We start from the raw sequence: 22,554 nt of genomic DNA, 5'->3' as shown, positions 1-22,554 counted from the left end.
AAGGCTAAGGGGTAAGCCATTTAGGGCAGAGATGAGGAGGAATTTCTTCACCCAGAGAGTGGTGAACCTGTGGAATTCTCTACCACAGAAGGCAGTTGAGGCCAATTCATTAAATACATTGAAGAAGGAGTTAGATATATTTCTTAAGGCTAAAGGGATCAAGGGATACGGGGAGAAAGCAGGGACAGGGTACTGAATTTGGATGATCAGCCATGATCTCATTAAATGGCAGAGCAGGCTCGAGGGGCCGAATGGCCTACTCCTGCTCCTATCTTCTATGATTCTATGTTAACGTAGCAGAATTGCAGGCAAGTGTTTGAATAATATATATATATTTGTCAGCCAAGTGTCTGACGCACAGAAACCCACCAATATGCTTAAAAATGTTGAAGCCAAGCTTTAGACTTGAGGGATACTTTGAACAATAAATGTTGTTTTCTAGCTACAAGATTCTAAGTGTGACCTGGCTGTGTCAATAAATACAAACACCTCCTCCCTCTGATGGAGTAAAAAGTTTAGTATTTATTGCCACCTTACTTGTGTAAACTGCTTCATTTCTCCCTTGCCATGTTTTTAATGGATTTTTAAAATGTAGGTGTACCTAGAGGCAGAAAGTACAAGAGCAGAGCAACCCTGCTGAAAACACTTTTCTACATTACACAATATCCCTATAAACCACAGGTAATAAAGTAATGATGATCAAATCATGCCAGAGAAAGGGTTTATTGCAAATTGAAAAGTTGTGCGCAGCCAAGAAGCAAGTCCATCCATGCTGCTATCATAAGGAAGCTTCGCCGACATTTTTAATGCTGTGATGATTTCTGTGCTTGGAAAATGCAGTATTTTTACATTTCCTTCATTTGGTTTCTTGGTAGCGGGGAGGGAGTGCGAGCATCTTGTACTGGAAGGTCGAGTTCAATGAGCGGATTCCTTATATGTTTTTAAAAAGAAGTCACATTTCAAAATAATTGACTTCACAAGCGACTTCATTGCATGCGTTTATTGATTTTTAATTTCTCAAAAGCTGACGGGTTTATACCATGGTCAAAGAATGTTGCAAAGATCCCACTACTCCTTCATAAAAAGCAGTTTCAAGTAACTTACTCCTAATGAGGCTTTGCTCCTAGCCAAATGTTACATTAAAACAATCATTATAAAGGTAACTGTAAATTAGATTTTAATTTTAGATTTCAAGATCAATAGATGATAGAAATTGTGCTTAATTGAGCAGGTGCATTGTTATATCAGGTGTTACTACTGAAGTCGCACGATGTAATGTAAGTGTAGGTGTACGGCACACTGTCTCCATTTCCACAATCAAGGTTCACGCTCCTATTTTCAGTCTTTGTAGCTCGGCAGCAGCTACACTTGTTAACAATGGTGTTTGTAACAGTGTCAAATCTGGAAAATAAGAGATTGGCAAACTAGGCATCAGCCCAAATGCTGCAAATCAACAGGGACCACATATAATTGTGTTACAGGAAACTTTCGTTTAACCGGAGGTTAAAAGTCCGGAAAGCTCTATCTACCGGCAAAATTCAGGAGCCGTTTTCTATAAGTTTTTTTACTTCTTGTTGCTTTTTTTTCCCCCAGTCAGGCTCTGCAAGGTCTGTAGCTAAGCAACAGCTTCAGCTAGAGACGCTTGCAGCTGCAGCCGACTGTTCTGAAGCTGTTGCTAAGCAACAGGTTTTGTTGATTCACACGGAGCTGAAAAGCTCTGTATGTTTTAACATTAGCGCTGGCTTATACGGCAGTTTTGATCTAACGGCACCAGCTCAGTCCCGTCAGTGCCGGATACCAGAAAGTTTCCTGTAATTATCTTGGGAGTTGTCAGTGTGGAGGAGACATTGAATGAATTAAGGAACATCTCAGCAATGCACATTGAGGACATGGTCAGAAGGACTAAACTGAGTGAACAACCAAACTCTCTTTCTTGGACATTTAGCAGCTACTTTCCTCAATCGCTGCATTACTGGAACCATCAGTGCTTTGATTCAGGTTAGTGCATGCACCACTTTTAGGTACATTGCTGTGTATAATTCCATATTTCATTTAAAGTCAAAAATTATTTTGAAAACTGAGGAGATTCCGACACTCCAAAAACAGGGAAATGTCGTTCCTATATTCAAAAAGGGTGATGCAACTACAGTGTATACCTGGTAACTAAAGATCCAGTTACTCTGATGTGAATAATTGGAAAACTAATGGAATCTATTGCCAGAAACAAAATGGAAGTGCACCTTTATAAAAAATAATGTAATGAATAACAGTCTGCATAGCGTTGGAAGGTTATATCTTGCCTGACCAACCTCATAAATCAAACTGACGAGGGGGTGGGGGGGGGGGGGAGAACCACATTATATGATGTCCTTTGACTTCCTAAGGGCCTTTTGGTAAAGAATCCCATGAGAGACTTAATTTTAAAAAAAGTCAGTGTGTACCAAGGGCAGGTATTACATGTATTGGAAATGCTAACTGGCTAAAGGGAAAGAAGCAGACTATAGTCTTATGGGGAGTTAGATCAAACTGAATGAGATGCTCCAGACCTCTGTGCAGGAACCTTTCTTGTACCTACTATACATAAATGACCTCAAGATAAAGTAAGTTACAGACAATACCAAGCTAAGGGAGAACTGCAGATTGAAAAAGTCACTGAAAATCTTTAGGAAGAGAGCTTAACTGCACCTGGACTGATCACTGGCAAATTAAATTCAAATATTGATAAGGGACTGCATTTGAAAGTAAAAATAGGAGGTACTGTACATGCTCCTCGCTCCTCTGGAGCTAATCTCCTCAGCGGTCTTGATGATAGAGAGGACATGGGGTATGAAGCTCAGCTGATGTTCAAACATGACACTGAAGTTGTGCAGTGAACAAAGCACATACTAGACAGGGTTATGTTGCTACATTAGTTGAGTTCAAGTGCCTAGAGGTCATTCTGAAGGTTTACAGTTCCCCGGTCATGGTAAACCTGGAGTACTGTGTACGGTTCTAGTTGCTGCAACATAAGAGGTCATCCAAACAGAGGACAGTATGAGGGTAACCCCTGCAGTTAGAGAGAAAACTTATGAAGGATGACTTGATAGGGCTCTTCAGCATCAAAAATAGGCTTCTGAGCGATCCTTTACTGGACTGAGAGAGTAAACCAAGATCAGTACTTCCAGATATATCAGGACAACAGAGCAAGGGGGGAAATGTTCAGGGGTGTGATGGGTGAATTTCAGACAGAGCTCAGGAAGTATTTCCTTCCACAGAGGGTGCAAGTGGTTGCCAAAAGTGTGGTTGAGGCCAGGAGACTGGACATATTAAAGGAACAACTAGGTGCAATACTGAGAAAATGGTGAAGTTGGTGTTCTGGAAGGATGAGATTAAATGGGTCTTCTTCATCGTCACCAATCTTAATTTTGTGAATTTCAGTAAATTCTTAATCTTGGTTATTAGTTCATTGATTTATATTATTTATGAGACACGGACAATATTTTATGATTCTTAATTATAATAAAAATATTACAGGAAAGTACTTACTCAGACGATCCGGTACAGTTGCCTTCACATTTTGTCATGTTAACTTCTGCTGAACAGCTTGAATTTTCCTTTGTGACATTTTTTGAAACAATCAACTTCTTACAAGAGCCTATGAAAAAATAATTGATAGCCACTCATTTTAAAAAAAAACTCAGGACAATACAAATGAAATATTCCTTCTTGTACTAGAGCAGCTACTATTGTTGAGCATTGAAAATATATTTTAGAATTTGCTTTGATTAAAAGTCAGATGATTCAGACATCAAGTGGTAGGGTAATTGAGCAGATCCATCTCTAGTGACTGAGTTAAGGTATACTCAGTGTTGTCTCTGCAGATAAGGTTAAATACTTCCTGGTTAAAAACAGCAAAAATTGGTCTCAAAAGGTTTTTATTAATCCAGCAATTCCAAAGAAATGCTTTCATACAGATTGCATTGAACAAATGGTCGATTGTAGCCCAGGATAGTGTGACATCCCCAGCAGGGAGTGTTTGGGGTGTGTGGGGTTGGGTGGGGGGTGCGGGGGTGGAGGAAAGGATAGAGTCACGTAGACTTGGTAAGGAGTGGTTTCTGTGTAACAGCCGATTAAAACGTTGGACAAACCTGAACGTTATAAATGACAAATTGGTCGGGGAAGTGAAGAATGGAATTTCAGAATTAGATGACTAAACTAAAGCGTTGTAATCCCTGCGGACAGCTTAGAGTGGAAAAACTGTCAAAAGAAAAGCAAAATGAGTGAATTTGATCCCAGTGGCGCTCCCAGATAGTTTTGGTGAGTAAATGCACCTTGCACAGTGTGGTACTGTGCTTTACTGAAGAGAAAGACTCCATGATATTTGAGCCAATCAGATGTGTGTGGTATACGCCTTGCATGAGTGGCTATTCAAGTATGATGGATGTACTAGACACATGGGCCCTAAAATTCCAATGGGGGAGAGCAGGAGGATTGACCGCCTGAAAGTGGAATTTGGGGTTGAACCTGGCTCCGTGCCATTCCTTCCACCTAGCCATTATGGGTGGTGGGGAGGGGAGGGGTGGGTGGGGGGCATGGCTGGATCTTGTGCCCGCCTCTCCACTGCATCAAGGGGGTGTGTCTGGGGAGTTCCTGGGCTACCCCAGGAATTACACCCTCAGAAGGCCTCAGGGAAACTCTCACCAGCTGAGAGTTGATGTAAAGCCTTCTTGAGGACCTTATGAAGACCCCAAACCTTGACTAGGGAAAGGTAATTCATCCTAGAAGTGAGTGATCATCTTCCCCAAGACTTTGAAGGCGATTTTTGTTGGACCTTTCAGTGTCTCCTCTCTGTCATTAGAGTGGCACTGTGCCATTCCAACATTCTGGCTACCAGTTTGGAGTGGGCACCACTGAAGCACCCTTACTGGCATGATGTGCCCACCCTCCATATTTCAAATGGCTTGTGGTTTGGGATGAAGCTGGGTTGTGTGCTCAGGTGGAATTGGTGTCCGCTCTGCCACTCTTCCACTAACCCGAAAGGAATTTCGAGTCTTATATAAGTCAGTTTGGGTGAGGGTTACAAAAGCCAGATATTGAAGTAAGCAGAAGGTAGGAAAAGTAGAGGCGCAGGAAATAATGAGGACAAATGCAACTAGATGCAGAAGGATTTATATCCTTTAGACAACCAGGCCAGCAGCTGACAACTAACATTGTTAGTTATACTGTGTACACTTTTTGCTGGCTAATTTTTTTCTCTGCTGTGGCAGGCCTAGTGATGGCACTCCACTACCATCCTGGCTGAGATTAACTAATTTAGCAGAGCCCAGCTTTCAAACATGAGATCTTCCGTACACTGTATGTCAGTGCCATACTGGACAATACAATCAGCCACTGAGCCAATCTAGAGCTTCCCCCCCGCCACCCCCACCCCCTCCCCATTTTCATTTTTTAATATTGTTAATGAAACTTTGCCACAAACACAAAATGGGAAAGAATGATCTATAAGTAACCATGAGTATAAAAGAAGTAGGTGATTACCACATCCTTGAGGAGGACACCAGTAGCAGCAGTGATCATCGTCCCAAAACTTTTCAGTCTAAACACACAGAATTAATAATATATAGTTAATAATGCAAATATTATCTGAATATGAATAACACAAGAATCACGCAAAATCCCAGGAATATTCATAAATGACATGCAGTTATTTAATTTTCTGCTGAAATAGGATAGTTTTCTTTGCGAAAATTGATATACTGTAGTCTGTTTTGCCCCAAATTCCAAGAGTATGTGTTGAAGTATTTTTTCTGCATTGTTATAAACTGAACAGAAAAATCAATTCAATTCTGCATCCTACAATAATCATCATGGTATGCAGGCGGTACCACATCATTATCACAGACCTTTAACTGGTTCCTACTTAATGATTAACAAAATACATTCAACTAGATTTTGCAACAATCAAATATAGACCAAAATCTAAATGGTATCACATATAAGTGATTTTTTTTAGTTTAATACATATTCAAAACAGAATATTATGCCTTTCACCACTGAAACCCTTACGTGCCTTCATCTGACTTGCCTCCTCCCACTGCTCTCCTTGCTGGCTGGGCTCCCTCCACAAACTCAAATTGTGCAAACTCTGCCGCTCATATCCTGTCCCAGTCACCCATCACCCCTATCCTCGCTGACCTACAATGGTTCCTCAACCCCCCCAACCTTTTAAATTTGAGATCCTCATTATTGTCCTCTTAAATCCCTCCATCACCTCATCCCACCCGAAAGCTGCAATCTTCAGTCATCTGGTCCTCCCTAAGCACGCTGCCTCTCCACCTCCCTCTCCTTTCTTTAAAAATGTTCTCAACCCATCTCTTCGATCAAGCCTTTGGTCAGCCCTCCTACTCTTTCCCTTCTTTCCTTGGTGTTGGTTTTCCTTACACCTGCCTTGGGATGTTCTCTACATTAAGCACATTATAAATGCAAGTTGTTGACTATCAATTGTTTTTTTAATAACGTGAAAAATATAATCAGTTCATGTAAGATAGAACATTTTCTGTACTTCAGGTCTTTCTGCATTTTATATGTTTCCGACTATCGGCTGGAATTTTTTTTATGTGAGCGGGTCGGGTGCGGGCAGTTGACGTGGCGGATCACGACCCCATTGTTACTTCCACCCCGCTGCAGAAATCGCCTTTGCGCTAAGAGGGAGAGAACTGGAGGTGGGCCTCCATCATTTGCCACCCTCACAACAGCAGATTCTGGAGACCCAGGCTGGTGCATACTGAAGGATTCCTCCAGATCTGTCAAGGCATCTGAAGCGCATTTTGAGCATGCCTATAGTCTGCTATATGACACATCTGGTGGAATTGTGGCTTTCATTGTATCTCTCCTGGGCCTCTGTACTTGGCCTCCTCAAGGGTGTCATGAGCCACATCTTCAGTGGATAACCCTTGTCTCCAAGCAGCCAGCCAGAAAGTCTATTTGGAGGTGCGAAGAGCTGAGGGAGGGTGGACTGGCGTAGGATGAAAGAGTCATGACAGCTGCCAGGGAATTTGGTGCACATTGAGGGAGTGGAAGCCCTTGCGGTTGCCAAAGACTCCTGAGTGATGATGGGGTTCCCTGATGGCCACATGTGTGCAGTTGATGACGCCCTGCACCTGTGGGAAGTCAGCCAGATTGGCAAAGCCCAGCACCCGCTCAGTAACACTGGCTTCATCAGTAGCAAGTTGATATAATTGGCTGACTTGTCAAAGAGGGCATCGGTGACCTGTGTGATGCATCTGTGGGTGGCAGACTGCAAGATGCCGCAAATGTCTCCTGCAGATCCCTGGAAGGAGCCTGAGGCAAAGAAATTAGGGGCGTTGGTGACTTTGATGGTCATTGGTAAGGCATGTCCACCAGGTCCTCTGGGCTGCAGCTCTTGCTCCAACAATGTGCAAATGTCTATGAAGACCTGGCGCGATAGCCTGAGCCCCCTTTGGCACTGCTGCTCTGTCATGTTGATGAAGCTAATCCTCTGCCTGTATACCCTGTGTTGGGGGTATCGCCTCTGGCACGGAGCTGCCCTGCGCTGATGCCCTCTGTCCTGTGCAGCATCAGGTGGTTGAGGAGAGGGTTGGTGGTGTTGTTGTTGGTGCTGCTTGTGTGCCTGGTGCTACTGGTATTGGGGCTCATCGTGATCCGATTCTGAGGACCAAGGTGAGACAGCATAAACGGCATGCCCCATGCTGGTGGAATAGATGGCAGGTCAAGTAGAGATGCGAGAAGCAATCTGTCAATGGTGTGATAGGTTGTACTAATAAAGTGAGACTAGATGGCAACTTTGCTGCCAACACTTGCAGCCTGTAGAAAGCTAAATGTGTGCTGGAAATGCAGATAGCAACAGCTTCTACCTGAGGAAAGTGACCAGCTGAGAGGTGGGAGCTTTTATAATACATTTCATGCTATCATCTAATCAGCTGGATCAATGGCCACTCAACTCCCGCCTCAGGCTGACAGAGTGATTCCCGAGCTGCTTGAATCCCATGGGCAGCCAGGGAAATTTAAAAGCTAGGCTGAAAAAGGCGCTTTAGGGTCTGACAACAAGGTGGTAATGATTTGAATTAGGTCCCCCGCCTTTGCTGGTCAGGTTGCTGCTACACCGGCAAATGCGCCCGAGGGAAAGGCACGTGGGGGTGGGATGGCGGTGGGTTCCCGACCCACTGCAACTTATTTCAAATTTCCCACCCGACCCGATTCCGATCTGCACAGACCCCAGAATTACAGCCATCATGTTTACAATAGTTTAATTTTAAATATATTTATTGAACCATTTATCTGTACTTGTTAACATCCCTCAAGATTAAGAGACATCTGGTAAATATAAACAAACTGCTACACCAACCGTACAAATGCCCGGATAAGGGCATGTTTTTTCTGATTTCACAACTTGAGATTTAACACACGTGTACGAAATACATTTATCTGTGGGATCAACCCATTTTTCTCCTTCCTAGAAATGAAACATGCAAATAATAATAAATAACCAAACTGATCTTTCACAAACAAATTAAAATAACATTTCTATTTAGCGCCATAGGGATTTCTCTGGTCTACACTTGGGGATCACCTGAGTGCAGAGAATATTGGAAAATCAGAAGCTTTCTTTACAGGTGGATACTCTCACCCTCTCGATTGTCCAATATTCACCAAATCCAGGTGATCCAGGGCCCCTGGGTGCAGATCCAGCAAAATCTCCCGGCATCAGTTCTTCTGGTGAGATGACATAGTGAGAGATTTTCTACCATTAATCTTAGTAAAAATGCTTAAAAATAAGAAGCTGGTTTCACATTAGACAAACCATACCAATGATTTAGGAAGGAATGTACTTTTAAATCTTAAAATGCACTCAATCTAAGTTATGACTGGGACTCAAATAGAAAAGTCTTTACTCGGTTTTACTCTGTGAATAGAAATTTTCAGGGCTGGGTTTTACTCTGTGTCTTACTCTGTCAATAGCTGGATAAGGCAGCCAGTAGAGGTAACTACACACAAATTATTTTTTTGTAAAACAAAACCTGCCAAAAGCAGGAGACTTCCATGACTATCATGGAGGTTAATTTCTTGCACGCAAATGTTCAGCTTTGGGTGATATTTTTGAATGGTTTAGTTGATGTCTGTCCATTTGGAGGAAGAGTATTGCTTTTGAAGGTGAACCATGAGGCACTTTGCAAAAGTCAAAGTTGTTAACCATGTGCAGTTGTAATGCCGACACCTTTGTCTGACAGCGGGAACAAGAGTCAGGTTACTTTGTAATGAATAAACAAATGGACCACATGACCCTATTTAATGATTTAGAAGCCTAATATATATAATAGCTGCTGCAGTGTATGTGTATATATATATATAGTGTCACAGGTAAAAACAGGACTACTTTATCGAGCTCAAATGGGGAAAATGCACAAAATCTTCACCACTGACCCTCATCAAAATACAAACCCCGCTGTCTCAACTCTGACCTTGGCTCACTGCTGTACTGTGTACCTTTCACACACATCCACAGGGAAATAACTAACCATCGGTGTGGAAATGTATATCACTGGTTATCAGAAATGTAAAGCAATTTTAGTTTTCCAAAATAAGGAACTAAATGTTCTTGTACAAAGTCAAGTGATGGTAGTAATGAGAAAATGCCCAGTTTGGAGTATACTTCCGGAAAAGGAAGAACTAATGCACTGACTCGTGGTAGGGGAACCAATAGAGCACGGGAGACCCTCTATCAGTGAGATTCTTGATCAATACCCATGGCAGGGAAGCATGGGCTGAGGGTGCATCTTGCTAGGTTAGGATTTTTTAAGGTTGATTTAGAATTGTCTTTCCTGTATATTGTAGACATCTGACTTAGTACTTTATGTAAAAGTCCAGCCCTGGAAGAGACCATAAAACAGCAATTGTACGTGGTCTATTGTATAGATTGAACTTGATGCGCTGAATGGACTTTTTCTGGTTGTGTACTTCCTTATAGCCTTGTATTGGAGTTCTAGTGGCGATTTGCTGCTATAGAAGTCTATGTAACTGTGTGCAAAGGGTGGTGGGAGCTGGAGCTGTGGTCTTGGTTGCAATTATATTACGAAAGGGTAGGTGAGAAACAGCATGAGTTCAAGGTGCTGTTGTGGTTCCTGGTGTGCTACATGGATGGTAGAAGACAGATTTACCAAGAAATTATAACATGAAAACGGGCCATTCAGCTGGTGGGCCATTTGGATGCAACACAATCGAGGAATAATGTCCTCAACGTTGTAATTGTAAAAATAACTGCAGGTCATAAATTCAAGGTAATAAAATAGCTATGAGAATTTTTTGTGATATGGTGGTCTACAATCTATTAAGCTACTGGCATCATCAGTGTAACAATATGGAAGTGATGTACATGTATCAGTAAATGAACACTTACATCTCTGGGATTTCCTGAATTATCAATGCAACCTGTAAAAATGAGGGATACAACCTTACTATACGTGCATTATATTTCCACAAGTAACAAACTGACTTAATTGTTAATTAAATATGTATTGCATTAATTAAAGGCTTACTATTGATCAGGTAGTTCATGCCGTATTTAACTTAAAAAAAATAAAGCAACTTACATGAACTAACGCATGTAGTCTTGTTTTCAGAAAGCATCATTCCTTCTGGACAAAAGCAGCCTTCTGACAGAGGGTACAATGTCTGGCCATGGGTCAGCGTGCTTAAAATGAAGTTTAATTTAAAAAAAAATGAACCCAGCATATCAACATCCTATTAAACTAACAGATCTCCAATGGCATTGCTCATTGTGGGTCTTGTGTTCTGCTGGTGGGTTGGAGTCAAGGAGGGAGGCACTTCACCACTGAAAGTATTGGGGAGGAAAGTGGTGACATATGCTCAGGCAGTGAAGTAAGTACTTGTAATTGGATCTTCAAAAACATATAAATAATGTTTTCCCTACCCACTATAGGTATATGTGTGTACCCCTCACATGCCATAGTTACATAGCAAAATCTATGCATGCATCATAGGGGAGCAGCTCTTTACCCAGAGTGTCAAATAGGCAGACTGTGTAATTTCACTGCCCTAGTAAAAGTCATATTTGTATGTCGGGTACGTACACCATCGATATATTTCCTCACTGGCAAACACAAATGGTGGCCTAAAGTGTAACCAAATCCAGGGCATTTCCTCTGGCATTTCAGTTTTTTCAAGTTAAATATAAAAGACACAGATTTCTTTTTAAAATGTTTTTCTGAGAAATAGTTTGGGTGCATAATTCCTTAACTGTGCTACTAAAACTGTGATCATACATGTGTATTTTTTTCAAAATGCAATTGAAGACACTTTTTGATCCAAATTTTAAAATTAAAACCTTTACAATGCCTGAGTGCCATCAACTTTTGATCTTTGCCTCATCAGCCAATTCCCTCAGTACATCCCCGACGGTATAAAATACTTACTTATTCTCACAGCGATCATTGTCCTGACGTTCACAAGGCTTATAAATGAATCCTTCAGGGCAGGTATAATCTTGAAAAGCAAACAAAAACGTGAGGTGTGGAAATGTATAGCATTAAAGTATTCCTATAACTATCAGCCAGGAACTAAACAATCACAGCCTGTTAGCATGATCATGAATAAATTCTGAAACACAATAATGGTATTTCTAAACTTTAATTACAGTGTGTGAATGGTAATAAATAAGAACATAATAACATAAGGAATAGGAGCAGGAGTAGGCCAATCGGCCCCTCGAGCCTGCTCCGTCATTCAATAAGATCATGGCTGATCCAATCTTGTCCTCAACATCACTTTCCCGCTTGTAGTTCAAATGTCTGTCAATCATATATTCAATGACTCCGCCTCCACAGCTCACTGGGGTAGAGAATTCCAAAGATTCACAACCCTCTGAGAGAAGAAATTCCTCCTCATCTCCGTCTTAAATGAGCGACCCCTTATTCTGAAACTATGACCCTAGTTCTAGATTCCCCCACGAGGGGAAACATCCTCTCAGCATCCACCCGGTCAATCCCCCTCAGAATCTTAGATGCTTCATTAAGATCACCTCTCATTCTTCTAAACTCCAATGAGTATAGACCCAACCTGCTCAACCTTTCCTCATACTTCAAACCTTTCATCCCAGGAATCAACCTCGTGAACCTTCTCTGCACTGCCTCCAATGCAAGTATTAAATATGGAGACCAAAACTGTACGCAGTACACCAGGTGTGGTCTCACCAGCGCCCTGTAAAGTTGCATCAAAACTTCCCTACTTTTATACTCTATACCCCTTGCAATAAAGGTCAACATTCCATTAGCCTTCCTGATTACTTGCTGTACCTGCATGCTAAGTTTTTGTGTTTCATGTACTAGGACCCCCAGATCCCTTTGTACCGTAGCATTTTGTAGTCTCATCCATTTAAATAATAATTTGCTTTTTCATTCTTCCTTCCAAAGTGGATAACCTCACATTTTCCCACATTATATTCCATCTGCCAAATTCTTGCCCACTCACTGAACCTATCTATATCCCTTTGCAGACTCTTTGGGCTCGATTTTGTCAATGGGGAGCTTTTGGAGGCGGGACTCCCACTTTTTGGGTTGTAGTCCCGCCTCCATCGACTTGTGGCCAACCCATGCTATTTGTTCCTGCCCCCTGATTCTGCAATTTTCCCACCACTCCCGCCTCCAAACCGGCCTCCTCAGGGCTTGGAAAATCGAGTCCTTTGTGTCCTCCTCACAACTTGCTAACCCACCTATCTTTGTATCATCAGCAAATTTGGCTACAGTACACTCGGTCCCTTCATCCAAGTCATTAATATAGATTTTAAATAGTTGAGGCCCCAGCCCCGATCCCTGTGGCACCCCACTAGTTACTGATTGCCAACCGGAAAATAACCCATTTATCCCGACTCTTTGTTTTCTGTTAGTTAGCCACTCCCCTATCCATGCCAATATATTACCCCCAACCCCGTGCGCTCTTATCTTGTGCAGTAACCTTTATGTGGCACCTTATCGAATGCCTTCTGGAAATCCAAATACACCACATCTACTGGTTCCTCTTTATCCACCCTGTTTGTTACATCCTCAAAGAACTCTACAAATTTGTCAAACACGATTTCCCTTTCATAAAACCAAGTTGACTCTACTTGATTGTCCTTTGATTTTATAAATGTCCTGCTATTACCTCCTTAATAATGGATTCCAGCATTTTCCCAATGACAGATGTTAGGCTAACTGGCCTATAGTTTCCTGCTTTCTGTCTCCTTCCTTTCTTGAACAGTGGCGTTACATTTGCAGTTTTCCAATCTGCTGGGACCTCTCCAGAATCTAGGGAATTTTGGTACATTACAACCAACGCATCCACTATCTCTGCAGCCACTTCTTTTAAGACCCTAGGATGCAGGCCATCAGGTCCAGGGGACTGGTCAGTCTTTAGCCCCATTAGTTTGCCTCGTACTTTTTCTCTAGTGATAGTCATTGTTTTAAGTTTCTCCCTCCCTATAGCCCCTTGATTATCTATTATTATTGGGATATGTGAAGACTGATCCAAAATAATTGTTTAGAGTATCTGCCATTTCTCTATTTCCCATTATTAATTCCCCAGTCTCATCCTCTAAGGGACCAATGTTTACTTTAGCTACTCTCTTCCTTTTTATATACCTGTAGAAGCTCTTACTGTCTGTTTTTATATTATTTGCTTGTTTACTCTCATACTCTATCTTCTCCCTCTTCATAATTTTTTAGTCATCCAATATCCTATCATTAATCATAAAATATCCTATCTTGTCATTTGAATATTTTATTTATTATATAATTTAATCTTTAATTATATCATAGGTAACCCTTTCTGGGCTTCTTCTGCTATAGTGCACCAATGTCTGCAAGTTTCTAGCCTTTAGTGGAAGACCTTTAGCTGAAGCACAGAGCTTTGTGTACATGAGGAATTCAGGCATGCGCACCCCATGATTTTCCACCCATTAAAATTAATGGCTGGAAAACTGTGGGAGTTGCGTGTTCAAATTCCAATATGCACTCCTGGTGTAGAAAGTTGTGTGTTGGGAATGTGAGAGATGACAATTTACCCTATGATGCACTCTGGTGTTAAGAGATTCTGCCAGCAATAATAAGCTTAATCACCATAACGCAGATCTGAAATGCTCAACTCCCAACCACCTCGATACAGCAATTTTGGAATGTTTGCGGAGTAGGGCAGATTTATGAAATGCTCATCCAAAATGGGGTTTGTGTTTTCATTTGAAATGTAAATACTGTGAGCACCAGCATCACTTAACATTCTGGAGTTTAAAGAACATCAAGAGTCTCTGCTTATGGCCCTCAATTTTGGTCTCCCCCACAAGTGGAAACACTCTCTCTGTGTCTACCCTAGTAAACCCCTTCATAATCTAAAAGACCTCTATCAGCTCACCCCTCAGTCTTCTGTTTTCTAGAGAAAAGAGCCCCGGCCTGTTCAATCTTTCCTGATAGGTATAACCTCTCGGTTCATGATTATAGATTTATGATACTTACTACAGTATCCATTTGAAAAGTTTCTCCAGTCAACGCAAATGTCACGATCTTTACAAGCAATGGCAAAAGCATTTAGGCTGGAACAGTCAAATTTTGGGGAATTTGTATTGCAATGGTCAAACAGACAAGAGTTGTAATAGTGGTCAAGGTCTTCGTGATTTTGATTCCTGCAATCTTCAAATGGTCTATGTGGTGGAAAATAAAAATATTTAAAGAGACAATTAAAGTACAAGGACATTTGTTCTCCCAGAATGACAATTATAGCAATAAATAAACCCTAAACTACATCACACTGCAGGTTAAATTTCCCTTTTGAACATTGGTAAATATGCTGACCAATTGAATGGTGCATTTCATATGGTTGCTGGCAACCCTCCCAGCTTAAAATATTCAAATGCTGGTATTCCAGTGACCTTCACACCACAAAATATCTCATCTCCGAGTAGTAATTGTGCTATGAATGGGGATGAGATTCAAAAACCTAAGTATATTTTTCATAGTTGTCCTTTTTGTTCTCTGTGTTAAGTACTATTTAAATATATGTCTGGAGTTCTTGCTTGCTGAGAACAAGACTCCCGCTACAGTTTTTCTTTACCAATTTTTCCCCTCCACTATAGGTGCTGATTATAGCCCAAGGTATGGTTCATCAAGTGCGAATCACATGGCAGCACCCCACCCAAATGGGTAATCTTCATGCATGAATCTAGCCAGTGAGAGAATATTTTATCTTGGAGGCATCACAGCCAAATGCGATTCTCTCATCAACAGATATCAACATTACACATTAGCTTGTAGGAGTCACTCCTGATTTGAATGGGAGCAAGACACTTAGTTGGACTATCTCCTCCCAAGTGTAGGGAATCTGAGGCCAAATACAGGACCCCTAATAACAGCCCAGCTGAGGTCAACTACCTTAGCACAGATTGCAAATTGAGCCAAAGACTTTCTGGTTTACATGGCTCAGTTAAATGTTCAAAAGGAGCTGGGCCTTTTTAATCACTGCTGACATTAAAAAATAAAATATAATTTGACTTTAATAACTATATTCTGTCCCTTCAGCAGCAAGGCATTACAATCAATATTATCAGCGGCAAAATATTTTTACCTACCAAATGGACTTTCTAACCCATTTGGGGAAATGATAGCATGGTAAGAAGTATCACAACTTAATATGTATATTTTTGCTGATTCAAATTTTCTGAAAATAATAATTTATGCCCATAATAGACAAACATTATTTAGTATCGTAAACTGGTTATTAATCCTGACCCTGACAATGTATAGGAAATTGAAATTAAAGAACGTCTGTGACCAAAATGATTAAACTTAACATGACCTGGAATTCAGATATACAAAGAACAGGAGCCCGAGATGTAACTTAAAAGGTGGTAAATTTAACAAAATGAGGAAACAATTAAGCAAATGAATTGGAAAAGGATATTTAACAACACTTCAGTAGGGACCCTAATGCAAAGCACGACCTATAGCTAGTAGGAGCATATCAGCTGATTTTTTTGATGTAATACAAATGGACCTGAATCCTGGTACAGCTCATAATTAGAAGCACCTAAAGAGATTTGACATTAAACTGAATTTTGAGCAACAGGATCAGCTGCACTAACAGTTAAAGCTGGAGCATTGAGTGCTCTAGTTAATACTCCAGCTCATCCAGTATTGGAGTTTAACTCTGTCAAGTGTGCCTTGAGGGATAAGTGAGACAGCAGCTTCTGAAGTACAAAATACCCAAGCACAAACCAGTCTGCCTTACACTATATACATTCATGTTTCTAGTGTCGGTTTGGAAACATTTCTTTGCTACAATGCAATAGTTATCCATTCATGTATATTTAGAGTTCTAATTGTTGCTACAACTGCATTAACAGGAATTCATCTGTAAATTACATTTTAATAGTTCATTATAATTTACTTCCTTGTGTTTATTTGGATAGAATTAAAATATGAAAGAAGAAATTCACATACTTTCCCAAAAGTAGGTCACACACTGTGTCTGCTGGATGGCATGTTGGAGGGGGAGAAGGTGGTCCAGGACAAAATAAATTTGTAGGAGTTAATTGGCAATATGGCTTATTAGGGTCATAAACCTTCCAGTCATTTGCAGTAATGTGGCAGCAGTCTGGGGGCATTATTTCCCCATCCCTTTTCATGCACTCATCAACTGCATTATCGAAGCAAAAGCCTTTCAGAAAAAGAAAATCTTTTGTCAGTTAGAAATATCTGTGGTGGTTCTGACAGAAATTGCTTATTATCAACATCCTTACTAATACAGTGAATAATGAAACTTTTAGCGGTTTACAACCGCACAATTCTTATTTAATCTTTCATAATATAAGTAGAATTGAAGCTGTAAATTACACATACCACACTGTCCTTGAGTGTTATTCAGAAAGTATTTTTGTGATAATCTAATTCGAAAGGAATCTCCAAAAGCAATTATGTTTGCTTGAATACTGGGGATAGAAATATGTATATTCTGATGCATGGAGTGTATGTTAATTCCATTCAAACTGTAGGGGACAGTCACACCATCTCCATCAAAAGTTATCTGTAAAGGTGAACAATGTGTTAACATTCTTAAATAACTCGAGAATTTCAGTATAAACAGCACATAATATCTTCTGGTAATTGAAACATGTACTGCTGCATGTATTCTATCTTGCTCTAAGTTCTGCTCACCCATCAACCCTATCCTTGCTGACTTACATTGGCTCGTCATCACCCGGTGCCTTCAATTTAAAATATTCATCTTAGCTTTTAAATCCCTTCATGGCTTTGTCTCATCCTCTCTCTACATTTCCCCAACCCCCACTGCTCCGAAAGCTTCGCTCCTCCATCTCTGCCCTTTTGTGCATCACCCCCTTCCGTCGCCCCCACTGTTGGTGACATAGCCTTCAGCCACCTGGGTCCTACTCTCTTAAAATCCCTCCCTAAACTTCTCCAATTCTCAATCTCCATATACTCCTTTAAAAGCCTCCTCCTTAAAACCCATCTCTTTGACCAAGTTTCTGGTTATTCCTCCTTTCCTGGTTTGGCATCCATTTTCCATATGCCTATTTGTGATGTGTCATGAACCATATTTTACATTAAAGGGTCTATAAATGCTGATTGTTGTTTAGTAGTATTGTACTTACCAGGGGATTGTGCCCAGTTGTAATAGTTACAACACTTCCATTGTAAAACATGATTATCCCTCTTGCACAAGACATGGGCAGGTCAGATACACAAAAATAATTATCTACTAGAACTGAGAAATTGTATTTTGGAACTCGTTCTTCGACAAGAATATAGGTGCAATTATCAAAGAAATCATACTGTGTACCACCAAATGTGAGATAGTGCGGGTCTCCCCATACTTGACATTGACCTGGAAGATAATAAAGTTTGGGGTAAAAACAGACTAGTTAACAATTCAAAAAGTGTATTAAATAACAGTAATCAATTGAAAAGATGAATGATACTTACAGAAACAATCCCACTTCTCACAACCATTTTCACCGAGAATCCTTGAAGATTGCTGACAGGTGGGTTTAGGATCCAGTACACATGGAGTGGTTGTCTGGACTGTGGTACTAGGTGTTGTCTGGACTGTGGTACTTGAGCTGGTTGGTGTTGTCTGGACTGTGGTACTAAATGTTGTCTGGACTGTGGTACTAGGTGTTGTCTGGACTGTGGTACTAGGTGTTGTCTGGACTGTGGTACTAGGTGTTGTCTGGACTGTGGTACTAGGTGTTGTCTGGACTGTGGTACTAGGTGTTGTCTGGACTGTGGTACTAGGTGTTGTCTGGACTGTGGTGCTAGGTGTTGTCTGGACTGTGGTACTTGTGCTGGTTGGTGTTGTCTGGGCTGTGGTACTAGGTGTTGTCTGGGCTGAGGTACTTGTGCTGGTTGGTGTTGTCTGGGCTGTGGTACTAGGTGTTGTCTGGGCTGAGGTACTTGTGGTACTAGGTGTTGTCTGGACTGTGGTACTAGGTGTTGTCTGGGCTGTGGTACTAGGTGTTGTCTGGACTGTGGTACTAGGTGTTGTCTGGACAGTGGTACTAGGTGTTGTCTGGACTGTGGTACTAGGTGTTGTCTGGACTGTGGTACTTGTGCTGGTTGGTGTTGTCTGGGCTGTGGTACTAGGTGTTGTCTGGGCTGAGGTACTTGTGGTACTAGGTGTTGTCTGGACTGTGGTACTAGGTGTTGTCTGGGCTGTGGTACTAGGTGTTGTCTGGACTGTGGTACTAGGTGTTGTCTGGACTGTGGTACTAGGTGTTGTCTGGGCTGTGGTACTAGGTGTTGTCTCGGCTGTGGTACTAGGTGTTGTCTGGACTGTGGTAGTAAGTGTTGTCTGGGCTGTGGTACTAGGTGTTGTCTGGACTGTGGTACTAGGTGTTGTCTGGACTGTGGTACTAGGTGTTGTCTGGGCTGTGGTACTAGGTGTTGTCTGGGCTGTGGTAGTAAGTGTTGTCTGGGTTGTGGTACTTGTGCTTGTAGGTGTTGACTGGAGTGTGGTACGTGTTCTGGTAGGTATTGTCTGGACTGTGGTACTTGTGTTTGTAGATGTTGTCTGGGCTGTGGTACTAGGTGTTGTCTGGGCTGTGGTACTAGGTATTGTCTGGACTGTGGTACTAGGTGTTGTCTGGACTGTGGTACTAGATGTTGTCTGGGCTGTGGAACTAGGTGTTGTCTGGGCTGTGGTACTAGATGTTGTCTGGGCTGTGGTAGTAAGTGTTGTCTGGGTTGTGGTACTTGTGCTTGTAGGTGTTGACTGGAGTGTGGTACGTGTTCTGGTAGGTATTGTCTGGACTGTGGTACTTGTGTTTGTAGATGTTGTCTGGGCTGTGGTACTAGGTGTTGTCTGGGCTGTGGTACTAGGTATTGTCTGGACTGTGGTACTAGGTGTTGTCTGGACTGTGGTACTAGATGTTGTCTGGGCTGTGGAACTAGGTGTTGTCTGGGCTGTGGTACTAGATGTTGTCTGGACTGTGGTACTAGGTGTTGTCTGGACTGTGGTACTAGGTGTTGTCTGGACTGTGGTACTAGATGTTGTCTGGACTGTGGTACTAGGTGTTGTCTGGACTGTGGTACTAGGTGTTGTCTGGGCTGTGGTACTAGGTGTTGTCTGGGCTGTGGAACTAGGTGTTGTCTGGGCTGTGGTACTAGGTGTTGTCTGGACTGTGGTAGTAAGTGTTGTCTGGGCTGTGGTACTAGGTGTTGTCTGGACTGTGGTACTTGTGGTACTTGGTGTTGTCTGGGCTGTGGTAGTAAGGGTTGTCTGGGTTGTGGTACTTGTGCTTGTAGGTGTTGACTGGAGTGTGGTACGTGTTCTGGTAGGTATTGTCTGAACTGTGGTACTTGTGCTTGCAGATGTTCTCTGGGCTGTGGTACTAGCTGTTGTCTGGGCTGTGGTACTAGCTGTTGTCTGGGCTGTAGTACTAGGTGTTGTCTGGACTGTGGTACTAGGTGTTGTCTGGGCTGTGGAACTAGGTGTTGTCTGGGCTGTGGTACTAGGTGTTGTCTGGACTGTGGTACTAGGTGTTGTCTGGACTGTGGTACTAGGTGTTGTCTGGACTGTGGTACTAGGTGTTATCTGGACTGTGGTACTAGGTGTTGTCTGGACTGTGGTACTAGGTGTTGTCTGGACTGTGGTACTAGGTGTTGTCTGGACTGTGGTACTAGGTGTTGTCTGGACTGTGGTACTAAGTGTTGTCTGGACTGTGGAACTAGGTGTTGTCTGGACTGTGGTACTAAGTGTTGTCTGGACTGTGGAACTAGGTGTTGTCTGGACTGTGGAACTAGGTGTTGTCTGGGCTGTGGTACTAGGTGTTGTCTGGACTGTGGTACTAGGTGTTGTCTGGACTGTGGTACTAGGTGTTGTCTGGACTGTGGTACTAGGTGTTGTCTGGACTGTGGTACTAAGTGTTGTCTGGACTGTGGTACTAGGTGTTGTCTGGACTGTGGTACTAGGTGTTGTCTGGACTGTGGAACTAGATGTTGTCTGCACTGTGGTACTTGTGGTCATAGCTGTTGTTTGTGGGGTACGACTTGTGCTTGTTAAGGGTGGCTGACAGCAAACTCTTATCCTGTAGTCCAAACACATTAAACCACCTTCGGAAGTCTGCTGGTTATAAGTACAAAGAAGTCCTGTTTCTTTATCACATGTCACATTATCTTTCGTCTCACTTATCGGACGCTGAGGAAATTTGAGAGCTTCACATTGGATAGCACTTATTTGATAAGGAGAGAAAGGACACAGAGGGCTGTGCATTTGGTTCAATAGTTCAGTGTCTGCTCTGTTTTGAAGAGTTGGTGTATTTTCATTAAACCACAGAGACCATTCACTATCGCAATGCCATTCTGTAAGATATGAAAAACAAAGAAAAAAACATGATCAGAAAATAAACAATGATTACAAAATACTTTTCCAGAGTTAACTATGTCAGACAACCCTGCCAATATATTACATATGTGAAATCTATTTTAACAAACAATAGCATGTAACTCTAATTCTGATATTTATAATCGAGAAGAGCTTTGTTTTATGAATGGTTCCATTACTATTTTATAGCCACAATTCTGCGAGGCTACATTCCACTCGGGAGGGGCCTTGCACACAGCCTGCATGCGTTACAAAATTGGGCCCAGGGCACCATGTGTCCGTGTCCTACTACACCCCACCTGGGGGTTGTTGGGGCTCGTGTCACAGACATGTGTCAGCATCCTAATAAAACATCTATTAAGCCGTATGATTTTAGGCACAACTTCACCCACACCCATAAAGAAACGGATATGTAGAAAAACATAAAAGTTACAACTCTTGCGCTTCAGCAACAAAGGGATGCCTCCACTGTGAACAATTAGTCCATTTTCCTGCCATCCCATTTCCCCCTCTATTGTGAGTGACAGCTCATTACGAGCTGCTCATGTGCCACCCAAATGTGCTGGAGATTGTGATATCTTGGGACACAGCCTATATATACACAACAGCACAACATGGCTTCCGGTAAGAACTGTGCTGCGCATGGCTTTATATACATCAGATGTCCACCAGGTGGCTCCATTACACTTCTCCCTCCTTATTGAAGAAGTTAATCATAGCAAATAATCATTGTACATGACTTGCATGTTATACACAACTCTTGGTATATATTTCTCAAATGGAACTCATTTTATATTTCCAATTTCTACTATAGAATTCTGTAACACAAACAAAAGATATGAACTTATTTTCCATATTTACAGATTAAATTTAACTGTTTCAAAGAGGATACCTTCTTTCTTGAACAGAACTTTCAGATCTTGTTGTAGGACTTTGACTCATTCTAGGCTGAGCCTGCAGAGAATTTTTTGCCAAGGGCTGACCTTGATCTACATTTGGACTTTCAACACTTTCAGATTCTTTGTCTGCCTGACTTGGGCTCAGACTTAAATTCTGACTTTGTCTTGGACTTGTTTCTGGTATGTCTGATGTAGGATTTGCTACTGGTACTCGTAACAAGACTATCTGACTCATCAGAATAAATTGAATCATCCCAGCTTTCAACTCCTTCCACATCTGTAGGTAAGATATGATCAATGTGAACAAACCTAACCTTTCCATGATAAAACATCTTGACTGAATATGTGCGAGGGCCACATATCTTCACTACTCTTCCTGGTAACCACTTTAAAGATTTATGGTGATGGTTCTTCACTCTAACCTTCTGGTTCAACTTCACACTTCTCTCTCTGACTCCACCTTTATCATGTCTCTCCTTCTGCCTTGATTGTTTCTCTACTACGGACCGTGCCAAATTTGGCTTTAACAATGAGAACCTGGTTTGTGGCTGTCGTTTGAGAAACAACTCTGCTGGTTTTCTATCAGTAATGGTATGAGGAGTATTCCGATAGGTAATCAGAAAATTTGCCAGTTTGTGGTCCAACAACAACTGATGTTTCTTTGGATTTGGATCCAACATTTGCTTGATGAGGGCACGTTTGACAGTTTGTACTGTGCGTTCTGCTGCACAATTTGAAGCAGGGTAGTACGGTGGAA

General features: G+C 41.7%; 1 protein-coding gene across 1 annotated transcript in view; it reads right to left on the bottom strand.

Moving 5' to 3' along the window:
- Positions 1-989: 989 nt before the first annotated feature.
- Positions 990-22,554, bottom strand: part of LOC147105643 (uncharacterized) — a 67,870-nt gene continuing 46,305 nt past the window's right edge. Inside the window, exons 19-30 of the mRNA XM_086010183.1 lie at positions 18,000-20,876; positions 17,669-17,901; positions 16,899-17,082; positions 16,500-16,716; positions 14,520-14,704; positions 11,451-11,520; positions 10,608-10,708; positions 10,415-10,446; positions 8,366-8,473; positions 5,518-5,575; positions 3,526-3,634; positions 990-1,401 (exon numbers count right to left, since the gene is read on the bottom strand). Of these exons, the coding sequence (XP_085866309.1) occupies positions 1,245-1,401; positions 3,526-3,634; positions 5,518-5,575; positions 8,366-8,473; positions 10,415-10,446; positions 10,608-10,708; positions 11,451-11,520; positions 14,520-14,704; positions 16,500-16,716; positions 16,899-17,082; positions 17,669-17,901; positions 18,000-20,876 (4,331 nt within the window). The 3' untranslated portion in view covers positions 990-1,244. The remainder of the gene's footprint in view (positions 1,402-3,525; positions 3,635-5,517; positions 5,576-8,365; positions 8,474-10,414; positions 10,447-10,607; positions 10,709-11,450; positions 11,521-14,519; positions 14,705-16,499; positions 16,717-16,898; positions 17,083-17,668; positions 17,902-17,999; positions 20,877-22,554) is intronic.

Source organism: Somniosus microcephalus, chromosome 17 (assembly GCF_052327205.1).
Source record: "Somniosus microcephalus isolate GS21.2 chromosome 17, FLI_Smic_1.0, whole genome shotgun sequence".
Classification (NCBI taxonomy): domain Eukaryota; kingdom Metazoa; phylum Chordata; class Chondrichthyes; order Squaliformes; family Somniosidae; genus Somniosus; species Somniosus microcephalus.
The sequence above is the reverse complement of the archived record's forward strand: the minus strand, read 5'-3'. Positions and strand labels throughout refer to the sequence as shown.